At 45.5% G+C, this 26,028-nt stretch overlaps 8 protein-coding genes across 8 annotated transcripts; 3 read left to right on the forward strand and 5 right to left on the reverse strand.

The window, feature by feature from the left end:
• Nucleotides 1-64: 64 nt before the first annotated feature.
• On the reverse strand, nucleotides 65-253 carry PAAG_11327 (hypothetical protein; the record flags this gene model as incomplete). The annotated part of the gene is made up of 1 exon (XM_015846996.1): nucleotides 65-253. One exon carries the CDS (start codon nucleotides 251-253, stop codon nucleotides 65-67), a length of 189 nt encoding a protein of 62 aa, XP_015703418.1.
• Nucleotides 254-3,243: 2,990 nt separating this feature from the next.
• PAAG_01634 (hypothetical protein) lies at nucleotides 3,244-5,427 on the forward strand (the record flags this gene model as incomplete). The annotated part of the gene is made up of 2 exons (XM_002796580.2): nucleotides 3,244-3,522; nucleotides 3,607-5,427. 2 exons carry the CDS (start codon nucleotides 3,244-3,246, stop codon nucleotides 5,425-5,427), a joined length of 2,100 nt encoding a protein of 699 aa, XP_002796626.1.
• A 551-nt stretch (nucleotides 5,428-5,978) lies between these two features.
• PAAG_01635 (hypothetical protein) lies at nucleotides 5,979-6,281 on the reverse strand (the record flags this gene model as incomplete). Its single annotated transcript, XM_002796581.2, has 1 exon — nucleotides 5,979-6,281. One exon carries the CDS (start codon nucleotides 6,279-6,281, stop codon nucleotides 5,979-5,981), a length of 303 nt encoding a protein of 100 aa, XP_002796627.2.
• A 532-nt stretch (nucleotides 6,282-6,813) lies between these two features.
• Nucleotides 6,814-7,138, forward strand: PAAG_01636 (hypothetical protein; the record flags this gene model as incomplete). The annotated part of the gene is made up of 2 exons (XM_015844402.1): nucleotides 6,814-6,864; nucleotides 6,959-7,138. 2 exons carry the CDS (start codon nucleotides 6,814-6,816, stop codon nucleotides 7,136-7,138), a joined length of 231 nt encoding a protein of 76 aa, XP_015701310.1.
• Nucleotides 7,139-8,431: 1,293 nt separating this feature from the next.
• PAAG_01637 (hypothetical protein) lies at nucleotides 8,432-10,138 on the reverse strand (the record flags this gene model as incomplete). The annotated part of the gene is made up of 1 exon (XM_002796583.1): nucleotides 8,432-10,138. One exon carries the CDS (start codon nucleotides 10,136-10,138, stop codon nucleotides 8,432-8,434), a length of 1,707 nt encoding a protein of 568 aa, XP_002796629.1.
• A 6,422-nt stretch (nucleotides 10,139-16,560) lies between these two features.
• On the reverse strand, nucleotides 16,561-16,767 carry PAAG_11328 (hypothetical protein; the record flags this gene model as incomplete). The annotated part of the gene is made up of 1 exon (XM_015846997.1): nucleotides 16,561-16,767. The coding sequence occupies one exon, from the start codon at nucleotides 16,765-16,767 to the stop codon at nucleotides 16,561-16,563; it is 207 nt and encodes a 68-aa protein (XP_015703419.1).
• A 1,274-nt stretch (nucleotides 16,768-18,041) lies between these two features.
• PAAG_01639 (ABC transporter CDR4) lies at nucleotides 18,042-22,826 on the reverse strand (the record flags this gene model as incomplete). Its single annotated transcript, XM_015844403.1, has 5 exons — nucleotides 18,042-18,465; nucleotides 18,523-18,827; nucleotides 18,890-19,042; nucleotides 19,156-22,180; nucleotides 22,237-22,826. 5 exons carry the CDS (start codon nucleotides 22,824-22,826, stop codon nucleotides 18,042-18,044), a joined length of 4,497 nt encoding a protein of 1,498 aa, XP_015701311.1.
• Nucleotides 22,827-25,015: 2,189 nt separating this feature from the next.
• PAAG_11329 (hypothetical protein) lies at nucleotides 25,016-25,393 on the forward strand (the record flags this gene model as incomplete). Its single annotated transcript, XM_002796586.2, has 1 exon — nucleotides 25,016-25,393. One exon carries the CDS (start codon nucleotides 25,016-25,018, stop codon nucleotides 25,391-25,393), a length of 378 nt encoding a protein of 125 aa, XP_002796632.2.
• Nucleotides 25,394-26,028: the final 635 nt, after the last annotated feature.

Here is a 26,028-nt window from a genome sequence, read left to right on the forward strand (position 1 = left end):
ATTATATCCAGATGAGAGCAGCTTTGACATACATGTAAACATCCCGATCTTCTACTCCGTACACTTACTCTGCACGATGTGGATCCGAAACCCTTGGCAAAAGATTGCAATAGGAGAGGATTTCTGCAAGGCCGAACCCGCTACGGGTAACGCTCATCTGAATGTTCGCCTTGAGATCCCCAAGGGCTGTAGAGACTCCCTTAAAGATCGTTTCCCAGACACCCCTCTTGAGTTCTTCAAATTCATCTGGCATGTTGAACTTGCCGTCGGAGAATTCGCCGGCGAGCGTAGGATACCCGATAGTTCTCGTCGAACAGATGTTGAAGTGGGATATAAAAAGGGAGAGTCTTTTTAAATTGATCCAGCTCATTCACCTCCTGAAATGGCTGGACTTCACTTTGTTGCGTATTCCTTGAGCATAGCCCTGAGATAGAATTCCGCTGAATGATTTGTTGATGGTGACAACGGCTCTTGTGGCTCCGCTAGTTAATGCCGTTGAGAAATTACTCTCCCGGGATGAGATTCATCCACTCCGTCCAGATATGCTTAACTAACTCTTCGTCTGTAATAGATCGATGTCAGGAACAATTTGACCAAGAATCTGCCTCGTGCAAGATCTAACGGGTGGGATTGAATGACAACCTCCTTGCTGTCCTCCAGCGTAACAACAACAACATATTTAGTTATGCCTGCTCGGCCTGCTCGGCCTTTTAAGGCCTGTTTTCGTTATTGTGTTCAAATACGCTGGCATATTGGTGTTAGCATCAATCAATGGATATCATCATCCTGAGAAGCAGAAGAGTATTCCGGATGGAGCAAGAAATGAAGGATGTGGGGTTGTTTCTACTCTGTATAAATGAGATCGGATCAAGTTGCCTAGACGCTACGAACATCATCTCTCTCGATTGTCTTCAATTTTGATCTTGACAGCTGAGGAGTTTTGTACGTAGAAAACCCTTGCCGTATATATAGAAATACAGAAGGGGATTGGCATTTTTAGAGATTCGGTGAGCTCTAGTAGATGAATGAAATTGAAGATTTAAGAGAGCCCATTTGGAAAATGTTTTGATGTTACAGCAGTATTTAATGATAAAACAACCACCGTCACTGAGCAGCAACTTCAAAGGTCCATCTAGAAATGCCACAATGTCCCAAAATTCTAGTATTCTCTGATTTCCTTCATGTATAGATATATTTCTTATTATCTGGTTTCATTCTATGTGTAGTACATATGGATATATTTATACGGAGGTCCATGGATTATGTACTGTTTGTTAAGAATGTTGCACATAAAACCACTGCTGATTTTTTCAAACATGACCAGCAACTTTCCTGTCCACCTGCTAACAAACCTTTGTCAATCTTACAACTCTTCAACTCATTTTGTCGTCCTCCCGCTGACTTATTATTCTTTCATCTTCACTCAAAAATAAGAGAGATATGGGTGAATGATTTGTTGCCCCTATTGTGAACACTCCATTCAATGGATTTATTGATGTTCCCTGGAGCTGCGACTGGCTTTCTTCCAAGATTGGCCTGTGACCGAAACACTGCATGGCCAGCTTACGTGGCAGACTCTGATCCAGTAACGTTAAGTCTCGCATGATACTCCATGCACCCCAGTGCCCACGACAAACGAGGTGCAATCATTTATGCAAGGACACGGATCCAGAGGTTTCCTCGTCTTCCCTTGGTGAGACCAGCTGCCTGCCTCTAGGCCACCATGAGGTGAGAAGACACGGGAAAGCTGAGAACGTTACCGGAAAGAGATTAAGGAGAAATATGCGTTTTATGCGACTGACACAAAGTTGTGTCTCCAGCTCTTACAGCGACGGATTTGCTGCCACAAATATGCCCATCGATAGAAGAGTGGATAACAAAGGAGTCCACATATGTTAGGTTGGAGCAGACTTCGCTATTTTGCAACTTAAGTCCAATAGGCGAAGGGAAGCTGGGCTAAATTTAATGATGACAGCACACGGGCGAGAGTGACGAGGAAGGAATGAAAAAACGACGGATAGAAAGCGGGCTCCGAGGCTTTCAGCTTTCTGAATGATATAAAAAAGGGATGTAATTCAGAGATCCTCGTGATCACGGGGTGATGATCCAGAAGGCGAAGCTTCTTGATAATGCAGTGAACTTGACTTCGACGGCAGCAAAATGGAGAGAGTAAGGCACACTTACTTTTATTCCATCCAGATATTCCAAACCCACCGGTCAAAACGCCAAGTCTCATTTGCATTTCATGTGTTGCCCGATTTTGCAGAAGGATCAGAATGAGCTGATGCCGTTTGGTCGCCTCACTTTCAAAAATGCAGTTCTCAGAAGTATCCGGCTTGATCACCAGGATGATGAGAGATTTTGATACGGCCCAAGCACTCAGCCAGGCATGCATGAATCCTGAGTTATTCCGACTCTGGTTAGGGCAAAAGAGGTGTCCTCAAACTTCCCAGGATCCTAGGCGCTTTTTCACCGCCAGGCTCCCAGCAGGCTTGGGCAACAAAGACTCAATAATGAAAGATCAAACAAGGGTTAACGTACCCCCCAAACCCCTCATATCCGTTACCTGGTTTAGTTCAATCGTTACGAGTCAACTTTGCAGACGCAAAAAACTCGGACAAGGTTGTATTTCTCCGTGCTCTTGCTCGGGATCCAACGCTCTAAGCAAATCAAGTCCCGATACGACTGATACGAGAAACTAGTTCAAACCCTGGCTACAGTGGTTCGCTCGAGATAACAACACACTTGACACGGGCATCCCCATTGGTCCTGCGAGTTTACGTGATCCACGAATCTCTTTGGGATCTCACTCTCCCATCCATCGTTCATATCTCGTATTGGATGCAGGCTGTTCGTGGTCAGTTGCCCACCCAATTGAGTTAGGGTAGATATTCCCCATCTTATATCTCACATTCCTCTCTCCTCCCCACCGATTCTTTCTCTCATTCCCTCCTTCTTACATGTCCCTCAGAAACACCTTGATACATACCAGTTTAACGGTTTCCTGTCAAACTTCACCAACGCTTCAGCATCCCAAAGGTTTGTTCTCAAAATCCATATACCTGTTACAACCGCTATTGTATGTGCATATCCATATCCTGCGTCAAAGATCTAATATTAATTCAAGCAGATTCACATTTACGCCCCAGAATTCCAATATCAGTACTTCGAGAGGAAGTCCAAAGGCCAGGTCGGACAGAATACCACCGGGATAATATTTGGTGACAACGCTCAACACCCCCAATGGCTCCCACCTTCGACGACAACCTGTTCACATCAGCGCTCACCTCCTCCAGGAATGTCTTTTGGGCCGACAATGCACACCTCCCGGAGTCGGAACGGGAACATCGCTGGAGTCAACTTCTCTCCTCTTTCATGCCACAACCGAATTCCACTGATGGCAACAACTTCCTCGAACCCCCCAGAGCGAATGGAACTCCAGATGCTTTTGGCAAAAGGTCCCGAGAAAATGTACCGCGCACAATTCCCAACGGATCACCCCCATCCAAGCGACGAGCCACCGTAGGTCTCTACCCTTTGGTTTCGTGTCCCTCACCTGTCCATACCTATTGTGTCTTCCGTTTCCTGGATTAACAGAGGCTACAGACTCCGGAATCATCCACCGTCGTTGATGTAACTCGGTCAGACTCCCAACGCATATCCCCTTCTCCCCTTCATATGAGCCGCTGTCTATCGACTAAATCACGGAATGGAACCTCTCCTCGCCAAAAAGCCGGGATGGTTCCGACCACCACATCACCCGTCTCTCAGGCAGTTTCGGTTGCAATCCCCGTTTCCCAGCCAACCTCAACGCTCGAACAACAATATTCCACCTTCCAGACACAACAACTCAACATGAACAAAATCCACGATTTCTCACCTATGGAGTATTCACGACAACAATCCCAGGATGTCCTTCCCGATTCACCATTCATGTTTGAGTCTCCCGACCCCGAATGCTCCCCGCTCTTCATTGACGAGAAATGGGAGTATCCCACCAACTCGCAGGGATTGGTTCCTCCTCGAAATCAAAACTATACGACGTCTAACTCAACCACTGCGGTTGAGATGTGCCGAACAACAACAACTGAGTCTTTGTGTGGAGGAATGGGCATGATCCAAGTCGATTCGACTGGATCAATTCCTAGCAATCTGGCCACGCCAGATCATCACTCTTCTCCTTATCTCTCTAATCAGTCATTAAAATTCAAAGATGACACCAAGTACTGCCTTGTCCCATCTCTTATTTCCAATTTCTCTTCTGGTAACATGAATAATGTTCGCTTTTCTCAGTCCTTGCCTGAATCCAGGCCTGCTTTCCCTCACATTTCTCCATCTCCATCTACTTCCCTTGCGTGTTCCCCCCCCTCTTCTTCCCCACTTTCTTTAACTCCTTCATCTTCAGAGATGAAGCATTCTCTGTCAAGCGCGAGTGATAGCTCGTTGCTTTCGATCCAGTCAAGGGCTGTGCGGAGGACTCAAGAGCAAATTGTGCAAGGCACACGGCCGATTGCGCCAAAACAAGAAAAGAAGGATGTATCGCAATCCAAAGTTGCAGAGCACAAGATGCTCAGAATCTCATCGGAGGATGGCACCTCGCGAGAAGTAGCAGCTATCCCCAAAGCCTCAGTTCACCGTCCTGCCAGACAGAAGACGCACTGTAGCTACTGCAATGAACAACCAGATGGTTTTCACGGTGATCATGAACTCAGAAGACACATTGAGCGTGTCCACTCTGTTGTGCGCAAGGTTTGGGTGTGCGTTGACATTTCTCCCGACAAGCAATTCCTCGCCAACTGCAAGGCGTGCCGTAATGGCAAACGCTACGGGGCTAACTACAATGCTGCTGCTCACCTTCGACGCACTCACTTCAACCCATGCCAGCGGGGGCGTGGAGGGCGCGGGAAAGACAGTGAAAAACGGGGTGGTAAAGGTGGTGGTGTTCTTCCTCCCATGGATGTACTGAAACACTGGATGGAGCAGCGAGAGGAATATGTCATCGACAGCGTTATCGACAATGACAATATGGTCGAGGACGCCCTCGATACTCCTGCTATTACCACTACTGCATCTCTCTCTCAAACCCCCGATAGCAACATCATTGAGAGTAGTGTCGGCAGCACCAACAATATGCCCACTCTACACGAAAACCCAATACCGATAGTAATTGCAGGCGAAACTGCCATCTCCATCGACCCAAAATCCACAGACCTCTATTCGACGATACCCCTTGACTTTGACGACATCAACGCCGCAGGGTCGAACTGGGATATATGTGGGCAGGTGTTTCCTGCTGCTGGTGGGTTTGTCGATGGTATGGAGTCATTGTCGATGAATGTTCTTGATTCATCTTATTATGGTTCGTCACTTATCGATGCTCAGCAGCTGAATGAGCTCGACAACTTTGTTCCTGTTATGTTGTTGTAGAACACTTTTGATCTACGTATCTCCTTCGCTCTCTTCGTTTCAACTAATTTTTTACTTTCCGTATTACTTTCCTGTTTTTTCTCTTGAAATTTCACCCTCTTCTATTTTCTCTCTCTCTCTTATTTTCTTTCTTCGTTTCACTGTCTTCAATTTTTTTTTCTTTCTCTCTCTGCTTTTCTCTATTTTCTCTTTTGCTCTCTTCAACGTGGAGATTTATCTCTCCACAATTCTCTGTTGACTATTCATTTTTTGTCCAGTCCAACGTTTAACGATGTTAGCGGACTGCGACTTTATTCAGCTTGTGATGATGATTATGATGTACGGAATATCTGGAATTCAGATTTATCAAATTTTAAACCTTCCATTCTCCATCATGATCAGAATTCGAGATTTCTTCTTTTGCACATCTTCCTTTCCATATATATCTCCCGCATTTAGTTTCTCTTCAGCTTCTGTAAGGCTTAGAAGTTTGGTTTGTATTCGGCCGATGGACCCTGCTCTCCCCCCCCCCCCCCCCCCCCACCAGTGAGTCAACAACCTCAACCTCTGCTTTACTTGTTAGTAGAAGTAATGCTCAAATGAACGAAAATCATTTGAACCTGAATCCCCTGAAACTGCCATTGTACATTGTAGAGCGATTGAGAATGTTGGGACCGTATTTCATCACTCCTCTGCTGCCAAATCCTCGGTAATTCAGTCGCCGAACCTGACTCGATGAACGCAAGAATCGCTTGCGCAAGTCCACGGGTGTCTCCCGGGCTCCAATTGGCCAAACCCGACTGGGCTTCTGCGGCCACACCGGCAAACATTGGCTCTCCAGCTCCCAAGCTGGCCCCACTTCCTACCCGTTTCATACTAGTCCAACAGTCTCCACATCATCAAAGAGTGATTCAAGCTTCTTGGGTGGGGCCTAAGGCTGAATAGTTCAAAGCGAGTGGCTGATGGGGACTTGCGGAGCGCGTTGCAATTCCTTGTGAAATCGAGAGCAACAGGTCGCTACAATATGGGGGTTCCCCAACCAAGCCCATCAGTGAGGTCCGGAGTGGAGCTGTATCGTTCACTTGTATCCTGAACTGGCTGTGATGGGTTAGTTAGTTAATCATCAAACTTTTGCGCCACTTTGCCGTGTCCGGGTGTGTGAGATCGTACGGGGCATGTGTGGGTAACTGGTTGAATCAAATCTTCCCGCAAAAGTCGGCTGACCGGGTGCGAGAACCATATGTTTATCTCAGCAAGAAACATTCTTCCGTCAAAACTTTTTCTGATTCTGTTGATCTTTCAAGATTGTCAGCTCCCTTGTATATATCAGAGTACCGATAGGTGTATATATCCATCCATCCATCCATCCATCCATACAAACAAACATATATACCATCCAATCCTGCCATGTCTTCTCAGCAGAATTACAGCCAGCCCCCTCCCCCACCTCAGGCGTACGTTGGATTCCGTTTCTTTTAGTCCATCCCATTCCCCCCAACCTTCTCGCCAACCATTCACTGACAAAGTCTTTACTATTATTCCCCGTGTCTAGGTACGCTGGCTATCCTCCCCAGAGTGGATATTACCCCTCCCCGGGCCCTCCACCTCCCGTGCGTCTTCCTTCCCCAGTGGCCAAGCTGGCGCGCCGGCATGGCTAACTCCTCTTATATCCACAGATGCAATATCAGCAACCGCCTCCGCAGGTTTCGCCATCCCAGGAGAAGGGTCGTGACTGTTTGACAGCATGGTATGTACAGCCCGGCCAGAAACGTGGCCTCCTCCCTTTCAAAAAAAAAAAAAAAAAAAGTGATCAGTTCGCCGCTAATACGCCAATCTCTCCCTCTTTTCTTTCTTTTTTTTTTTTCTTTCTTTCAATTTCAGTCTGGCAACTGTATGTTGTTGTTTCTTATGCGGCGAGGCATGCGAATGCTGTGTGGACTGTCTGACTTGCTTTTGCTAGTCATACGGAGTGGTAGTGTCTGGATTGATGAATGAAGAGCGAACATGCAAGCTTAGATTGCTTGCTTGTTTGTTGGACGTGTACAACCTTTTTCTTTTTTCTTTTTTCTTTTTTCCTTTTTTTTTTTTTTTTTTTTTTTTGTGGCCATCATAATATATCTCTATGCGGAGTGTGTAGGTACATATTCTTGTTTGGATGATGACGGCTTGATTTCTTTAGGGTTAAAATGTATTTGCGTTGCCACATTAGTATGCAATTCTCTGTGTATGCACTTTTCTGTTTTCTTTTCATCTTGCATTTATTTCCCTTCCATCTTCAATTTCAGCTCATTAAAGCTCGCTGCGATTTGTATATGGTAGAAGATAAGTTGGGTGAAGAGTTTTCATTATACTCAATTACTAACCTGTTTTAAATCTTTTACATGTATATACAATGACTTCTTCAGATGCTATGTTTGTTGCGGAACAAATGTGATTTTCTCTCTCCTTTGGTTTGCGCGAAGTAGCAGAATCGTATAATTATTATGGAGAATGAGATGAAGCATGAGATGACAGTCACTATATCTCCTAAATATGCGCTGTGTACATGATAAATTATTGAGACCATTACTACTGTATTGCGCGTCTTTTTTTTTTTTTTTTGGCCAAAGCTCTAATGAATGCAACAGCTAACATTTCAATTTCTATTAAATATTATATGTTGTGTGCTGAAATATAATGTGAGCAAATGTGCAAGAGCCTGGAGAATAAGAAAATGAACGACATATAACATTCGGAGAAAGTAGGACATTGTCTCGCATGTACTAAAAATTATATAACAGAATGTCATTCAATCATGTCCATATATCATCATTGAATAGAAAGGGGGTAATACGTTCCCCTTACCTTCCCTGCTTTGGAAGCCCAGTCAGTCATGCAGCATAGGGGAAGGGGGTGCAAAAGGAAACATGGGAGATAGTAGGACAGTAGAAATTTAAAAAAAAAAAAAAAAAAAAAAAAAAAGGGTATATCACAAAAAGGAATCACTCCAGACACCTAGAATTCCCAGGAACTCCACTCACACACTTTAAAACGAGTTTCGTATACCAAATTTCTCCTGACTCTTAAGCCGTTCAACAGTTTCCTTGACAGATGCCAGGATCCATATCCCGCTCCCATCTCCTTCAACAATGATACCCTCACTCACTGCCCACTCCCTCAAGGCCACATCCTGCCCGATTTCCTTATCGCCTTTCTCGTAATGCTTCCCAACATGCTCCATCCGCTCGTCCCAGCAGTATATCCCCGAAAACTCAAGACCGCAAAAGTTACACTGGCTCCGCTGCGGTGGTTTCCGCCTCTCAATCCAGCACCTCTTGCGCACTTTCTCCAGACTCTTATCAAATGCCTCCTGCTCCTCCTTGGTGGGGGCTTTTGCCTCTGGCACAGCCCATGGAGAATGCATGCGGCGGTGGTGCTGCGTAAAGAGGTCTTTGCGGTTGAAATCGTTGGGGCTGCGCGGTGGGTACTGGGGAGGAGGGTCTGGTCTGTCGCGAGTGGATGATGATGATGATGACGAGGACAGCGGCAGGAGGGGGGGATGGGAGACCATACAGCTGCCGACGTCGCAGCGGTAAAAGCCAAGCCGGAGATGCTGGGAGGAAACATGGCGTTTCCATTCGTTTTTGGTAGAGAATGTGCTTGTACAGCCGTACGGGGTGAAAACGCAAATGAATTGGCGGTCGTTGTTGCTCTGGCGCAAGTGGGGGGATAGTGAACTTCTACGGGTGGACTTTACCTTGCTGCCTCGTTTTGAAGATCGGCTGGGGATGGCGCGGGGACGGGCGGGTTTGTCGCGGTTGTTGGTGGTGGATTTTTGGGGCCGCGGCATGCTTGGTGGAATAGCGATGGGAGTCTTCATCTTTTTGCGGGGGAATTGGGAGTCACCTGGGGCTTCCGTTGGAGTTTGGTTGGCGCCGACTTTTGACATAGGAGACTCCATCTGTCCATCGATACCGCCTGCAAGCGCTCTAAGTTCCTGGCCATTGGTATCTGCATGGGCTGGTTCCATGACTTCCAGGAACGTGTTTCCCTGAGACAGATATTGGTGGAAGGTAAACGACCGCCCATGCAGACCAATTTCCATTTCAAAGTTTGGATCTGCTTCTGGGTCTGGGTCCGGGTCCGGATAGTGCTGCACCTCTCGCAAGCTGACAGAGTATTCACTCCCACAGTACGAACCGTCCGCATTTTGTGAGAGACTGTTCGATGGCTCCACGTGATGGAACGACTCGCTCAGCGTGGAGGAAACTGGGCTGTAGTTGGCGGCGCATTGAGACTGGCGGTACACATGAATATGGCTCCAGGATTGTTCGCTCAAAGAAGAATCCGCTTCTGTCTGATCGCCACCACATGAACCGCTCGGAGAATCGTACCTCCAGCTTGGGCTATGGAAAAGTTCCGGCTCCCCATCATCACCATGTTGACCTGTAGATGAGCTCAAGGTGTAGAAGCCTCCCTGTGAATTCTCAACCGTTGGAGGGCATAGCGCGTAGCCATTCATAGACTTTCCCAGATACGACAAACGGGCCTCCATGTATGACGTCCTTGCCGCTATGGAATCGTGCCGGAGGTTCGCGCTATCTATGTCGTAGGAGTAGCTAGCGGGGTCTATCATAAGGGGCAAATCAGTCGAGTTTGGGGATATGGAGTGCTGATCGCTCAGGGGCCCGTCTTCAGAAACTCGGATCTGAGGAAGCTCATCAATCCCGTGCGAGAACATTATGTCTGCCATGGTCGTACCACAGATTACAATTGGCTCCAGTCAACAACCTCCAGAGTGATGAGCATTTATAGAAGGACTGTTGAATCGCAACGGGACAAGACAAGTATTATATAGATAATATGACAACAAAATAAACAAACATTCAAACAACAAGAATGGCGTGGTTGGATGTTCCCCCTTTTTATCGACAGTGATGTCATAACCAAAAATCGTGCCGGAGAGGGGAGCGGAGAAGAAATCTCTTCTCAAAGGGAGATTACTCGGTAATATAAAGAAACTGCTTCCCGCAGTGCGTCTTATCCTCTGGCCTCCAAGATGACACGGGCAAGGGGGGCGTTTCTGATAAGTGAATCGGCTCCAATCTCTGAGCCTGTTTCCAAGAAATCTGCACGACCAGCACGGGGAACACATGAGAAATATCTCAACAGAGCCGCAAAATCGCCCAAGGAGTGCGGCCGCGCTGAAAAAGCTGTGTTGGAAGTCTGATAGCTGGGAACCAGAGAATGCTCAAACCCCGGTCGGCCCCTGCATGACCAAAAGCTGGCGAGGGGCTTCGCTGTCCAATACCAGTCGAGCAAAGGTGGTTCGCCCGGTCAAATGATAAAAGGCTGGAGGTTAAATAGCTTAGCGGCCAACGCTGGTATCCAGTTGTAATTGGCGGCCAAGAAAATGATGAATCGTGGGCAATGGATGTTCTTGGGCGCATCACGACGGCCATTCAAAACTAGCGAAGCCACCCAAACCCACATGAGAGTCGCTGGGAGGCAGCCAGTTGTTCTGCCTCGTTACGACTTGCAGATTTGGTAAGTCTTACGGGACCCGAAGGGGCATCGGAGTTTTGACCCCGGTGAGTTTTTATTTCTGTCCTCTCGCTCGTGTTTATAAGAACTTAATTCTGCGCGATCGGCCGGGTGGACTATTCTTAGGTTCAATGAATCACTTTATGCTGCTGATGCTTGAATAAAAGCGGTTTTTATGCAAGCTGGGAGCAAAAATTATAAAAAAATAAAAAATAAAAACAATTTAAAAAAAGAAAAGAGAAAGCAAAAAAAAAAAAAAAAAAAAAAAATGAAGGAAAAAAAAAAAAAAAAAAAAGGGTGAAGATTAAAACACCTCACCCGCATCCAGAGGCATTTTCCACATAATAAACATTATTTCAAATCTCCAGGAGGTGTATACAACCGAGCAGAAAACAAACACATCAGATGCCGTCAGGATGAGACAACGCACACCATACCCAGATAGTAATAATACAAATACTGCGCTGCCCTCGTCGTCATGCGGGGCCCTCTCTGGGCAGGCGATGGAAGATGAGGAGATTTGACAACCCTGCTGCTTATGGTCATAATTATTGGCGTCGTGTCCACAAGAACCCAATATGTTTTGCGCTAAACGGCGTTCCGACCCGTTGAACTTGTCTACCAGAATGTTTTTTTTTTTGGGAGTGGCGAAATTCTAAAATCAGAACGACAGGAAACGAACGCAGTTCCATCACAGTGTTTTGCTTCACTTTGAAGCGCAGAGCAAAAATAAGCTCCGCGCTCTCTTTCCCTGACTGCACGCGTGGGTATTATTATTCGCCCGCGTTTGTTCACAATTCCTTTATCAAGTGACTCGCGCTCGGAGTGAGTAGTGAATAGAATTCTCTCTCTCATCGTCCGCCCTCCTCGGTGATAACTTTTTCATGCAAGGCAACCCTGGTGCCCTAAACTGGTTTAGGCAAACGAGTTAAGACGGGATCGACCAGGGATTTAGATTTATAAAAGCAAAATCCAGGCTGATCGGAAGTGAAGCTGCTGCTTCAGCTGCTTGGGGAACACATGGTTCTTGTTCCCGCATGCGTTCCCAAAAATTTTTCGTGGGCTCGTTCCAAGAAACGCTGTTAAAAAAACTCGCGATCAGGGTTGATTGGATGATTTGACAGCCGCCCGTATTTTGCCTGCTGTCAAATATCGTTGAGCAACCAGCCCCACGGGGATTTTGTTGAAAAACAATTTAGATGTTAGTTATCATTTTAATACTATTCTGACAAACCTGAAGAACTACTCCTACCCGCCCCCGAAAAAAAAGGGGTTATTTTTTTAAGACATTAGAAGTCCCTCAGCTACTCCTCGTTCCCATAGCAGGATATGCGTGGCCGGGGCAGACTGGTACGATGTCTGAGATTAGCGCCACCTAGAACAGGAGCCTTTTTTCCGCCTTTGAAGGCCGATGTCAAAATTTTCACCGAAAGCTATTTTGCGGTTACTTCTTCAAGAAGGACTGGAAAACTTCTGATTTCATTCGCTATCGTAGAGGCTGGCATGAATACATACAGGGAGATTTGCCTCCAAGATTTCAAGTCCTCCTCCGCCTACCTGGTGAGCACCGTTTTACGCGATTCTATGCGCAGGTAGGAGTGTTCAACAGGGTGCATCCTGGACGCCAAGGGCCAACTACTTGTGCTAGCTCTCCAGCCCCTCGTTCCCCACTTCCCCAACGCAAGATCTATGAAGGGCTTGTGTGGCAAGGATGGATAGCTGATCCCTGGTATCTGCGTTTGCTTTGACAAGAGGAAAGTGGAACAGAAGGGGGAAAAAATTATATTAATCATCCTAGCGGCTCTGTCATGGACTCATGGTATCATGATTGCTGATGCTCAAATAGAACAGCGAAAGACTATGAACATTAGCTATCCCAGATCAGATTAGTTGGATGAGTTAATCCTTCCTGTGGCTGTTGTAGCTCGTTTCATGATGATTATGATAGTCGCTGGTTCCCTCTGACGAACACACCATCCATAGATGGCCATAGATGGGTACCGTACGACAACGCCGTACTCTGCCAATTTACCATCACTCTTTGAATAAAAAGAGATTCGAAGAAAGTATAGTATTATTTTCCGCGTCGCTAAGATCACCAGAAAAAAAGTCATGGGTTTTTTCTGATTGGTTGATTATTCGTCTTCTTTTCTTTGAGGGATAAGTTGAGATTGCACCACCCGGAGAGCAGAAGTTTTGAGGGGTCATCGGTAGTTTGAACCAACTCTCATTCCTCATTGGTGACAACCTGGACAGCTATCGGTTTTGTCCCTTTCAGTTAGTCTTGTGGCGTCAAGATTTTTTTTTTTTTTTTTTTTTTTTTTTTTTCCACTTGGCAGCACGCATCAACACTGTTTTGTCTGGGCCCTTGACGAGAGTTTGATCCAAAGTTCCAAACAAGTCCCAACATTCACATATCAACCAGCTGACACAGATTGGCAGGGAAAGACCACCAGTAAGTTAACTAACTGTTAGTTAGTCAGGCATTGAAAATACCGTCGTCAACCTGGGTTGTAGAAAAATTAGCGACGGAGAATCATGTCGTGCCAAGTTCCAAGCTGCCCCCACGTTCCACCTCCGTCAGTGTGGGCAATGTGGCTTCCGATGCATCTCGTATTGCTATTTTTGATGTTTGATGTCGAAAACCATGCCGTCTGCGCCAGTGATCGTCATGGTGTTGTGTTCGTGATGGCTGTGTTAAAGCCGATTCTAGGGTCGGTTTAATAAGAATGTTCAATGAACCAGAGGACCTCTCTTATCAAGAGATCTGAACTTAATCACGACAAAGGCACAGTAACAGTCGAGTACCTTCGGAGTATTCTCCGCCAGGCTAATCGTAACTAGGAAATCACCTCGCCAAATATGTTAGATAACTGGTACCGGCTTTAGTTTATTAGTGATATATTTGCTCGAAAGTCTAACGTCATCACGAACCTGCAAGTAGAAGAAGAAAAAAGGGATGAGAGCAGCCGCACCAGCAAAAACAAAACAGAAACAAAACAAAACAAAACAAAACAAAAAAAAAAAAAAAAAAAAAAAAAAAAAAAAAATATGAGCTGTCCAAATAATTTAAAACCATCGTCCGTGCAGTCTCATCCAATAGATTCTCCGTTAGAGCGATCGGTGACTGGGGACGGATCTCTGAGTTGATCTCCACTTATTGGTGGATGGAAGAAGAATGGTGACACTCGTGGTGGAAAAAGAAAAGGGGCTCAAGGTGCTGCGCCGGATGAGGCTCAAGCGATGATTAACCTCCCCCATTCCCGCAGAACCCTCCTCAGCTCTTTTCTCATCCTCATCCTACACTCCAAAACACTGGGTTGGTTTTGGTGAACCCCTCATATGTTGTTGGGAAAATGTAAACCATGTGGAATTTATTACTCTGTTAATATTCTTGACATCGATCAAATGAATGTAACCCGAGGGATCATTTCCAGCGACGGCTTTCAACCATGTCCCATTTTTAATCTTTCTCTGCAAGTAAACATCCCCAAGGCACGCACCGGCGGCTTCATACCATCAAGTTCAATCGCCTGGGTCATCGCGCACAAACTTGCTTGTTCGTAATGGCCACATCTGTAGCTATCCAAAAGTTCCGAATTTTCCCCGCTGAACAAATTGCACGCCTCTGATAAAAACGTCAATTGCCAACGAGGACCTATGAATCTCAAACACTATATGCTCAACAGAGCAATATCTTTCAGCTAGCTGCCAAACATATCTGAGAAGATTTATGAAAACCCATGATTTTATGGACGGTAGCGAACCAACTGCTCTCCTAGCTGCCGACATGTTTGCGCGAAGTCAACGATCGTAAGCTGAAAGATATACCAATGCCTCATAACAGTATCCATCGAAACATTGCAACCCCTACGTTGCGGTTACAACTAAATAACCAGTGGATCGCTGGGCAGCTGGGCAGCTATTACGAGAGTGTGTTGCGACTCCCATAGGAAGCTGGATGCAAGATATTTTGGCAGGGCGCGGAGAGACAATCGAGTATCAAGGTTGGATGTATGTATATATGCGCGTTCTAGAACGACTTTGTAACAGTATCCTCCATATCCTCTCTGCTTTTTTCAATCTCATTATACCAAAGCATTTAACTTGTATATATCCATAGTATCATTCTATCCGATAATATGCAATTACAGCCAAAAAGAAATAGGCCCGGTAGTTTAAATCAAACATTTCTGCCACAATTCTACTAGTCTTTTTAAGTTCAGCAAGAGGACCCTTGAGATCACTGAGAGAATCTCGAAGATGATTTGGAGTAAGCAAACAGAAAAGACATCCATCTGCCGCCGATGAATTGACAGATAGAGATCCGTTGATGGAGAGTATGCCTGCTCGGAGGGCATAACTAATCTCTTTTGGGAGCATTCCGAAAACCTCATGGGCATGCCCCCCAAATCAATGTTGACAGGGACCCTCGATGGTCAAGAAATGACAAACTCTGCCTTCTTGGTATGTAGAGAGCGATAGACGCCAGTGCGACTGATCCCTGGTCGCGAAATTAGATAATCGTTTTCGGTAGGGGAGTGGGTAACTGCATGAGGTCAAGACATCAATCACTATGAAGAAAGAGCACTTATTGGTAGTATAACTATGGAAATGGAATGACGGCCTCCAACTTATAAATTTTCAATGTCAACTGTTTTTGCGGGTCCGTGGTGCTAACTTCATGACCATGCATGAACATTAGGTTGACTGGCATACATCACGGCCGTGCAGGGAGGATGTGGGTTGAACATTCCATATCGATCTTTTTTGCCAGATGTCTTCTTCTACAACCAAAGTTACCTTTGACTTGATTCATGGCTCTCAGGGACGCATAGGTTCCACTGTTCGTTTCGCAAGCAGCTTATCCTACTCAAGGCTCAGCGGCTCGGCAAGACTCGGCCGCTTGTCTCTTCTTGTTGGCACATCAGTGAAGAAACATCCTTTGCTCAAGCCCCAAGCCTCGTTCCACATCAAGGCTGGTTACCCTCATGGTGTTAGCAAGCATTTTCCTCACAGCTCACCGGCAAATTAGTGCACTAGTTATGCTTTAATCCTGTCAGGTGTTCGTAAGGCATGAATGGCTTTTGGTTTGTCCGATTAAGCATTTCAGCCTAGCGTTCACTTAAACTGAATCTCGATATTAGCACTGTTCCTAACATGTTTCTACCATACCCTAGGATAAACTCACTCTTCGCCTTGTCGAGGCTGTCTATTTTATTGGCCATCGTGCCGTTCATCCTCAACACCCTCACCCCTGGTGACCGGATGGCCCCGAACCAATGCTTCCCCCCTGGGGATATACCGAGGTCCGGTATCTAAACCATCCCGGCACAAGGCAGAGATGGGTGCGGCTCAGAAATTCTCGATTTTGGCCCAATTATCTTTCGAATTCAGACGAGAGCTTCTCCTGGACCGTGTATCCATTTGCGCAGGTTGAGACGCCTCCTCTTCATGTAAATGTGCCACGAGAAACGTGGGTGACATATGCAGGCGGCCCCGGTTGCCTTTAACGGACAAAACCAATGTGTGAATTTTTTCGAAAGTATGATGAAAGAGGGGCCCCTTCAGAGAATTCGCATATGTGGGATATCCGGGACTTGTTGAACTCGTGCCCTGGTGTATGTCCACTTAATCGTAGCTACTCAGTGGTATCTGCTGTGACAAGGCATAATGTTTTTTATCCGGTGATCTAAAGGGATTCAACCTCAAGTTCGATTTTTCCATCACGCTATTTCGGAGACTCTTGATTCCATGCCGCAGATCCTCCTCGTGGAAGAATATCTTCTGTGGCTGGAGGAGCCGTGGAGTAAAATACGTTGGTGCAACTATAACCATTGTAGTTATATCTGCCAGATAACTTTTGGAGATCATTCGTCCAATGTAAACTTGACAAGCTCTCCAATGACATCAGATATTCCCAGAGCACCCACAATAGGGTGTCTTTATTGATGTCTCCTCTTCTGATTGCAAGAATTTCATTATCTCCAGGCTTAAATCGATATCAGCAGCTAAATAATCATGCATGATTGCTTGTACTGCTCCAATGCCATACAACAGAGGTTGGAGCGCGATGATACAGCAAATGCCTTAGGATTCGAAAGTTGCAAAACACGCTGCAAACAACAAACTCTTAAGGTTTCATTGGTTATTAACGCTTAGTTATGGACTGTGAAAATTTGACAGTGTTTAATTTCCGATGCATGCCTTTAATCGATCACGGTTCCGTAGTGGTGAAAATTTATTTTCTCGAGAAAAGGGCTATATCGTCTCTGAAGGTTCAGTTATGTAGTTAATATATCAATATATATATATATATATATCTAATGCTAAGATTTTGGGAGTTTGACAAGTTTGAAATTACCTTACTGAAATGATCAATACTTAACATCGCTTGTTTGAAGAAAGTGTTGGACTTCTAACAGCGTCGGCTCTCTCAAAGAGGAGCTTCAGTCGGAAGATGACAACACACCCCATCTCATTTCATTCTCAACCACGAGTAATCCAAGGTCTCTCATAGCTCCTTTTTCTCCCTACAACCCTATATGGTATCGTGCAACAAGTTCTTGGTAATGCGTAACACTGACCTGCAACTCGTTGCAATTGTGGCTCTCCTGAAAGGTCACTAAACTCTGATATTTGCTGAGCCTAATTAATGTGTGGGACGTGGGAATTCCTTATCCAGGAGATAAGGATCAGGTTGGCACAGTCTTGTATATATTATGTGTGGTGAGAAAGGACTCGATCTCTATCACCTCTAGTTCCAACACACAAAGTCGAGGACACAACCCGGAGTTGTCTGACCTGCCGGTCACTTGATAAAAGAAACGATACAGGATAAGAACGTATATCTCAAAGGACTCAACCAAAGAGTAACATCAACACAATCCGTGGATGAGCGGTATATGCAATTAAAATTAGTGACTTGTGTTTAAGAGTACTGAAACGCACCTAGTATGATGGTGGTATATTAGAGGTGAAAGAGCACGAAAATGAGATATATAAGACCTGGAAAGCAATGGATATCAATGGTAAGGTCAGTGAACCCCCTTCCCTACCAAGCGTTGAAAGTGCTCTTTATGCAAAACAGATAACAAAAGAACTGTTTCGCTCTATTCTTTCTTTTCTTTCTTTTGTCCCTTCTTTGGCACTCTCACCAACCAATAAAACAAAACAGCGCCGGCTACATTTGCAGCAATATATACAAACAAAATACCAATGTTGCGCCAGCGATCGTTGAAGTGTATGTTTATCCGCGCAAGATATTCATCGGTTGTTGCAGTCGGGCAGAATTCACACACGTCTGTAGAGTCTGGATTAATGAGACGACCGCCGGCAAGAGACATAAATGGCTGAAAATACTGTAAACATGTCCTTCCTTGGGGAGGATGAACTTTTAATACCTCGATGGAGGAGCATTGGACATCAGCACCGGCCACACCGGTGGAGAGCACAGAAGAAACAAAGTAAGTGAAGGGAGAGATTCGGTACATGAAGATCCAGAAACGAGGCATGGTATCAGATGTAGCGAGAACTCTGTCAATTAACACCATTAGCTGATAATCGACAAATATGGGAAAGATATATACGTACCCGCAGAAAATGAGGGTCATGGAGAAGAGAAACTGCAGAACATTTCCAGCCGTTTCGGCTAGGTCGATCCCCGCAATCACCATGGAACTTAACGTGGAACCATACACAAGGAAAATCCAGATGAGGAGGAACATTGTCCCGCTGCGTTCGGTCACGTTGTCGCCGGCATTTCGCTGAAACCCAATTGGATAGTACCAGGCGAAGAACGCCGGCACAGCCATTAAGGTGTTCCAAGGAAGTTCTACCATGATACTTGAAAGCATAAAGGCCTTCCATGAATAAGCCTTTGACGGTCGTTCGCGTACCTGGTTCACACAGGCCAGGTTAACATTGCCGGACATATTCCAGAACGGGATATCTGACCTACTTCATATAGCGATCTCATAGCCGCAAAATAGGGCATGCTCTGTTGGGCAATCATGGGAAACATAGTCAGAAACATAAAGACTGCAAATAATTGATTCTGCAAGCCCTGAAGACTTGTCTCCGCTTTGTAGAATGAGAATCCTACGAATAGTGGCTAGAAACAGTCCAGTCCGCGATTAGTGAATGTATAGCAGCAGTAATAGTCAAAAAAGAAACTGTATGAGGTTTTGCGTAAGTTTCCGTCGACCTGGTAATAGAGAGACTTACTGTAACAAGAGCAAGAGAAGCTTTGGCATAAATATATCCTGGACTACGCCAATACTGCTGAAACATTCGCTGCTGGCAAATGAGATACTGGTACCAGAGGGGCATTGCAAATTCCGAGTATCCCTCTGCTGTTACTAGCTGGGACATCTGAAGTAATTCTTGCTTCATAACAGCTAACTCTTGCCGCACTTTAACCCGCTCGGCACTTGAATTCCAAATTTCCGGCCAGTCTTTATCAGTTTGTGAGCCAGGAACAGCACCAGTAACTTCCAGCATCCATTCAGCAGGATTTGCATCCGGAGGGCACTTGGGGGCTCCCTTGTTCTCGAAATATTTAATTAGGGTATTCATGTTCTCCCCAAGTTCTCCAAAATAAACTGGTTTCCCGCCATCAGCCAAAAATAACAGCCGATCAAATGTCTCCATTAGAATGGCTGACGGTTGGTGGATGGTGCACAAAATAGCTTGTCCGTGATCTGCAAGCTTTCGCATCAATGCGCAAATAGACCAGGCCGTCTGGCTGTCAAGGCCGGAGGTAGGTTCGTCGAAGAAGAGCAACAGATCTGGCTTGGCGGCAATTTCAACTCCGATACTGAGCCGCTTTCGTTGCTCAACATTCAAGCCCTCGCCAAGGATCCCTACGATCGCATCAGCATATTCGTTCATGCCTAGCATCTTGATGACTTCTTCGACATAGGCAATTTTGTCGGCACGTGAAATGGTGGACGGCTGCCGAAGGAGTGCGCTGAAAATTAAAGCTTCACGAACAGTGCTGGTTTCTGTATGCAGGTAATCATTTTGCTGCACATATCCGGTTTTGCGCTGAAACGAGTCATCACGAAGCTGGCCGTCAACTAACATCTCGCCTGTAACCACACCCATTGTGACACGATTGGCTAAGACGTCGAGAAGAGAAGTTTTTCCAGCACCAGAAATCCCCATTAAAACCGTCAAAGTCCCAGGCTTAACCCAGCCATCCACCTGATCTAAGATCCGTCTTTGTTTACCCTTTATTTTGATATCGTAGCAGACGTTTTCCCAATGGAAAACAGAAGTTTGCTTGACAATCGATGCAACCTGCTCAAGACGATTTTGCTCAATCATTTGCTTTTCGTCCGAAGCAGCTCTAGCCGCCTCCAAATCTTTCGTAGCTTTTTTTGTGTGTTTTTGAGTAAGCTCTGGGGGCATTTTTCCGCGGGGGTAGACGAGAACCTCACCCTTGGAAGGCTTAGCAACGACCAGTTCCGAAGCGATGATGCATACAAAAAAAAAGAAGACCAGAATAGCACAGATGATGCCAAAGTTTCGCCACAGATTCTCGGCGTAATATTCATAAGATGAATTGAGAAAGGCGTCCCCACTAATGTAGTTCTGCCCTGCGACAGCACCGGTACCTACACAGATTTTCGATTCATTGCCGAACTGCTCGTAGCCAGGTCCCATTGGAATAAAACTGGCACATGGATACCAGCGATCATGGAACTCATTAATCATTATCGATTCGAAGGCATAAGCAATTGGGTTAATATAGTTCACCCAGCGGAACCAGACAACCATATCGCGCAAGGGAACTGCGAACCCAGTATACATAATCAAGGCAAGCGTAACTAGTGACGAGGGGACCATTGCTTGCGCAAGAGTTCTTGACATCGCTGCGGTTGAATGAAAGATGTTGGACATAGTCAACGTAGTTAAAAATGAGAAGAGAATAAAAACAAAAAAAGCACTAGGGGTGCGGCGTAGATTTGTCATGAAGTATAGGACGAGATTGAAGACAACACATGACAATAACTTCGCAGGTATATCAACAATAATTGAACTTATTGATTCGGCAGACGGGCGATATAAGGCATATTTGTCATGCTTTTCCACAATGGGTCGTTGACGCCAAAGGGTCATAACCTCTAAAGAGCTTGCAAAGCCATTCATAAGAATGCCAAAAAAGAGCAACGAGCCACGGCTAAAAAAGCTGCTGGTATCACTAGGGAGATTGTAGAACATCGAGGAGACAACAAGAGACATCATGATGTTTCCGATAACAGACGTCAAGGTCATCGACATATCGCCCCTCAAGCGCCGGAATCCTCTCCATATGCATAATTTGATCTGCATCCAGTATGAAAGAGTGTAGGGAGAGTTGGATCGATTAGATTTTGATTTTTGAGCATTGAGAGAAGCGTGGAACCGATCCAATTGTTCTCCTCCAAGCGGATATTGACTCTGGTAAACATCTATTGCTGCGAGGAGAGCTTCCCGAGTAGGGCTTTGCTTCCACCTGGCTGCAAATTCGTCGGGCGTACGTGGAACAAGAGATTCGAATCCCTCGCGGACCCGTCGCTCCTCTGGGTTGGTCAAGGACGTGAGAAAATCCCCTGTGGTCTGCCTATCTGGACAGTGGAATCCCATATCAACAAAGTATTGTTTAGCATAAGCGGCGTTTCCAAAATAGATCTGTCGGCCCTCATATAAAACAATCGTTTTATCAAAATTGTCGTAAATTGCCTGGCTGGCTTGGTAGATGGCTACAATAGCCGTTGTGGCTGAATATCTGGTGGAAAGACGTAGTGACTTCACAAACTCCAACGCCGTAGCGCTATCAAGGCCACGGGTGCTGTTATCCCAGCATTGTAGCGGGCTTCCGATAAGAATAGTTTCAGCAATGCTAATACGTTTCCTTTCACCACCAGAGACCCCTCGAATGTATTCATTTCCAATCTTAGTGTTTATCGTGTGCGATAAACTAAGCATGGTCATAACAACATCGCGCATGTGCAATGCGTATTGATCTCGACTAACACCAGGGAGCCGGTTCGCTGGAGTACGAGCTCGCGAGGCAAAATAAAGGGTATCACCAGCAGTCAAGTCAGAGAAATGGGTCTCAGTTTCCGCCTGATAGATGACTTCGCCGCGGAAATTGTTATGCATTTGATTCCAGGAGATACCCTGATATTGAACATCACTATCCTTGTCCATGTATAAACCGTGAGTCTCACCAGCTATGGTCTTGAGAAAGGTCGAGCAACCGCTGGCAAAAGAGGTCAGAAACATGCCTGACAAACGATAGGACAAAATTTGACTTACCTTCCTGGCCGACCCAACACGATCAACATCTCTCCACTCATTACTAAACCTTCGAAATCACGCAAAATGTCGATGTGGACTTTCTCACCAAACCCAACTAAACGCTTCAGCTGCCCAAACGCTTTCAACCAAATATTAGCAACATCTGTTTGGTAGTCAGCTGTTGAACCGTAGCCGTGGACGTTCAAGTTGCGGAACGAAACACCCGCGGTGCGTCTGGGGTAACGTTCCGGATCTCTCGATGTAATACGGAGAATGGATTTCATCCATTTGCGCACATTAAACTTTTTATTGTTGGGGTTTAATTCCGGGTCGGATTCGGAGTCTATAAAGGGGTTGATATCGGCTGCAGCATGCTGTGTGCCAATACTGCCTTGTATTGAAATATTGGAAATGCGACGGGCAAGCTCAGTCAGATCATTCTGCTGGGAAGTGTTTATTCCGCCTCCATCCCCTTCGGAGGCAGAGGCCTCGCCTGCAGTAATCGTGGCGGGATTAGGCTGTAGGGCATAGCCAAAAGGATCGGTATCCCCTTCTTTCTCATTCTTTCTCTCTATCTCTGCTTTATTTTGATCGTGTTTTTGAGTCATAGGATTCAAAACAGCTTGCCTCACTACTCTTTATCAACACTAAGGGACAAGATTGGAACCGGGTACTAGGAACTGGAGTTCGAGGGGCTTGGCTTCGAAGCGCTCGGAAAATTGTGCTGAAGAAAGATGAGATGGGGAAAAAGGGGAAGGGCTTAATAGGATGCAGCAAAAGAGGTGTATGTAGCACTGAATATGATCTGACCCAAAGATAAAATCTCGGCAGGAGGTAGATGTATTTAAACGTAAATAAATGGGCATATACGAAGAGTGAGACGTATTGCAGAAACAAAAACGCGACTCGACTCTTGTAATAACGAGTGTATATTTTTCTCTCTCTATCTCACATTTTTTTTTCCGCGGGCTTCCTAATACTGCCGGGTGGTATCGAGATGCGTATGATACCTCCAGGATAATGAACATCTTGCGGATCCTGACCTGCCTGATAGCCGGTAATTGTCCTATAAGACACGGAAGCCATTTTATCCGGAAAACGCTGGAGAAAATGTCAACCATCGCATACAGATGATTGGAAGGCAATTCAACTCCGGGCCGCTGCGGTTCGGTTAAATGAAAATCCAACATTTTGGCACATGCACAGGGCATCATGCCTACCTTTCACAATCATCCATAATCATCTACGATTAGATAGCGGGTGTTTGCATACCGCTGTCCTAGCCTTGTTAGCTATGAAAGCTGCATTGTCCTGCAATCACCCAAAAGAGGAGCAGGGGTTTTGGTACTGCGGGAAACATCCTTTTCTCCCACTACAGGACCAAATACTGGATGTGTCCATAATGTCAAAAACTGAATCCACATCTCGCTATAATTTAGCCAATTGTTGACGCTCTTGAGGACTCTTCAAGAACGGAAACCAATGTTGAATTCTTGTAATGATGGGAGGGGTTCAAGAACTTCGTGGTCGCTAAGAACGTCGTCGTCTCGCTAAATTCTCACATCACTTATGTATCACCCTGTTTTCGTCAACGGATGAGAACAGGAGGGGAAAGATGAAAATGAGCGAAAATGATTCTCGCTCGATTTCAACGCGTCCTAAGTCTAGTGGTGTATGGTCAGTTTCGGTAACATCAGAAGACCCAAGTCTCAGTGACAAACCGGGCATTTCGCGGAGTAAACTCCCGATAAACCCGTTAAACTAGCACTGTATGGAGTAAAATACAGGGAAGGGATAGTTATCTGACTTTCTATGACAGCATTGCAGTTGGATGATCGTCAATGCCGGTGCATTTTCTCTATTCCCTGGATCCATCTTCACCTTGTTCAGCTATACCTGCGTAAATGGTGTTCTTAGTGGTTGCATTTTCTGGACTTTCAAAACGAAAAACAGTATCAAACCTGAAGCACACCAATGAGATGATGCCTGGCGTCTTGTTAAAGCAGGGTCATTCTCAGGTTGGTGCTCATTTCCAAGGGGCGCTATTTTCACAGGTCCCAGGAAGCTTATCCCAAAACCACGTCACCTCGCAGAACTAATAAACCACCTTCTTTGTGTTGGTTTATTGCGACAGGTGGGCGGAAAGAATCAACTGCGCGGAGAGTTATTCATCGGATACTTTAGCGAGCTCTCCAATTCCTTTCGAACTTGTTTCAGATTCAGAAGGCCGCAAGCGCCGGATTTGAAATACTTTCATTTTCAATCAGAGACTATATGCTCTGGCTTTTCGGCACGTTGACACTAATAGCCCCAGGTGGTGGTTTTACTGGAGGTTGGCATTAACATACGAATTCGGGACGGAATTTGTTCATTTCCGCCAACAGAAAGTAACATAAAGTTGTTCGACCTTCGAAGACGGTCCCGAAGCATTTTCCATATGAATGCCCAGGCGGCAAATAGAAGCAAATGGGCCAAGGGAGAACCCCAGGATCATTATTCACGTTGTTATTTCATATTTTCTTGGCTCAATGTGGGATGGTTGGGATGGTAGTTATGTATAGGAATCACGTGCAGGTCAACGTCCAGCAGCCATAGCATGACTGGGTCCTAATGCCTTAGATACATTTGATAAGAAGAATTCCAGTTAGTTAACTATAATTTATTCGAAAAGAGTTCTTAGACTTTTATAATATTTTCATTTTCTTCTAACAACCGATTTATACCCAACTCTAAAAAGCTCCAAAACTCTCGTGACAGTAGTTGAATCATCTAAACACACAAAGAATCAATAGAACACATGCCGAAGGGGGCTCTAATAAACCTGCCGATCCCAAATTCTTGCTATTCTGAAGGTGGGATTCGAACCTACAAACGTTGTATCTCGGCAGGAATGCTCCCCGGCACTCAAGTGTCTGCTTGGAAGGCCTTCTGCCGTGGATGGCGTTTACCACTACGCCATCCGGGTCCGAGTTGCGAGAGTCGAGTAGACCCTAAACAAATAGGCCGTTGTTTCTTCCAGTTGCGAGAACAGTACAACGGTACAGATAACCCACTGGCCTCCGTAATCCGCCGTTTTGACAAATCCAAGAATATCTACACCAGCATAAACCCAGAGATAGAAGCGCGTTTCAATCATTCCGATTCCGAGGCTGATCATCAGTTTTGTTGTTCTTAGACCTTGAGGATAAGAATCGACGGTCCGCGCTCTCCCGAGAGCAACGGGGGGTTAAGTTATTAACGTTATGCGAGATAGCCTTCACTGCGAAGCCGTCCTGAGGGCTCCCAATGGCTGTGCAGTTTGAAGTTATTCGGTTGGGAAATGATTTGTTTCAGAACAGAGCTCATTTGCTGACCGGGGTGTTATTTGACGCCATTTCCACGGTCGGAAAAGATGAAAGCGATGATAGTAATAGATGTACTCCGCATATGGCACGTCAATCGAAGTCCGTATGTCACTGGCAAGATCGACGAGGCTCCGGTCCGCCAAATATCGGGATTAACTTATCAGTTTGCGTATTTCGGTTGCGGAAACTTTGCCTTCCGAGACAGGGACAGGAACTCAGTGAAATACACCGGATTGGGTGAAGAGCACATATCATATTATATTTGCCAGTAAAACAAAAAAAAAAGAAAAAGAAAAAGAAAAAGAAAAAGGAACATCCCACATTTTTTACGGGTGGGAATGGAGAACATTTCGAGTAATTTTGTGTGTTCTCCTAGACAGAATACAAGATTTGTTCCATTAGCAATTAACAGAAGGAATATGAAGATGAGTTTTAAATCTCATGATTGAGGGGATTAGCTTATTCA

Source organism: Paracoccidioides lutzii, assembly GCF_000150705.2.
Source record: "Paracoccidioides lutzii Pb01 unplaced genomic scaffold supercont2.3, whole genome shotgun sequence".
Taxonomy (NCBI): domain Eukaryota; kingdom Fungi; phylum Ascomycota; class Eurotiomycetes; order Onygenales; family Ajellomycetaceae; genus Paracoccidioides; species Paracoccidioides lutzii.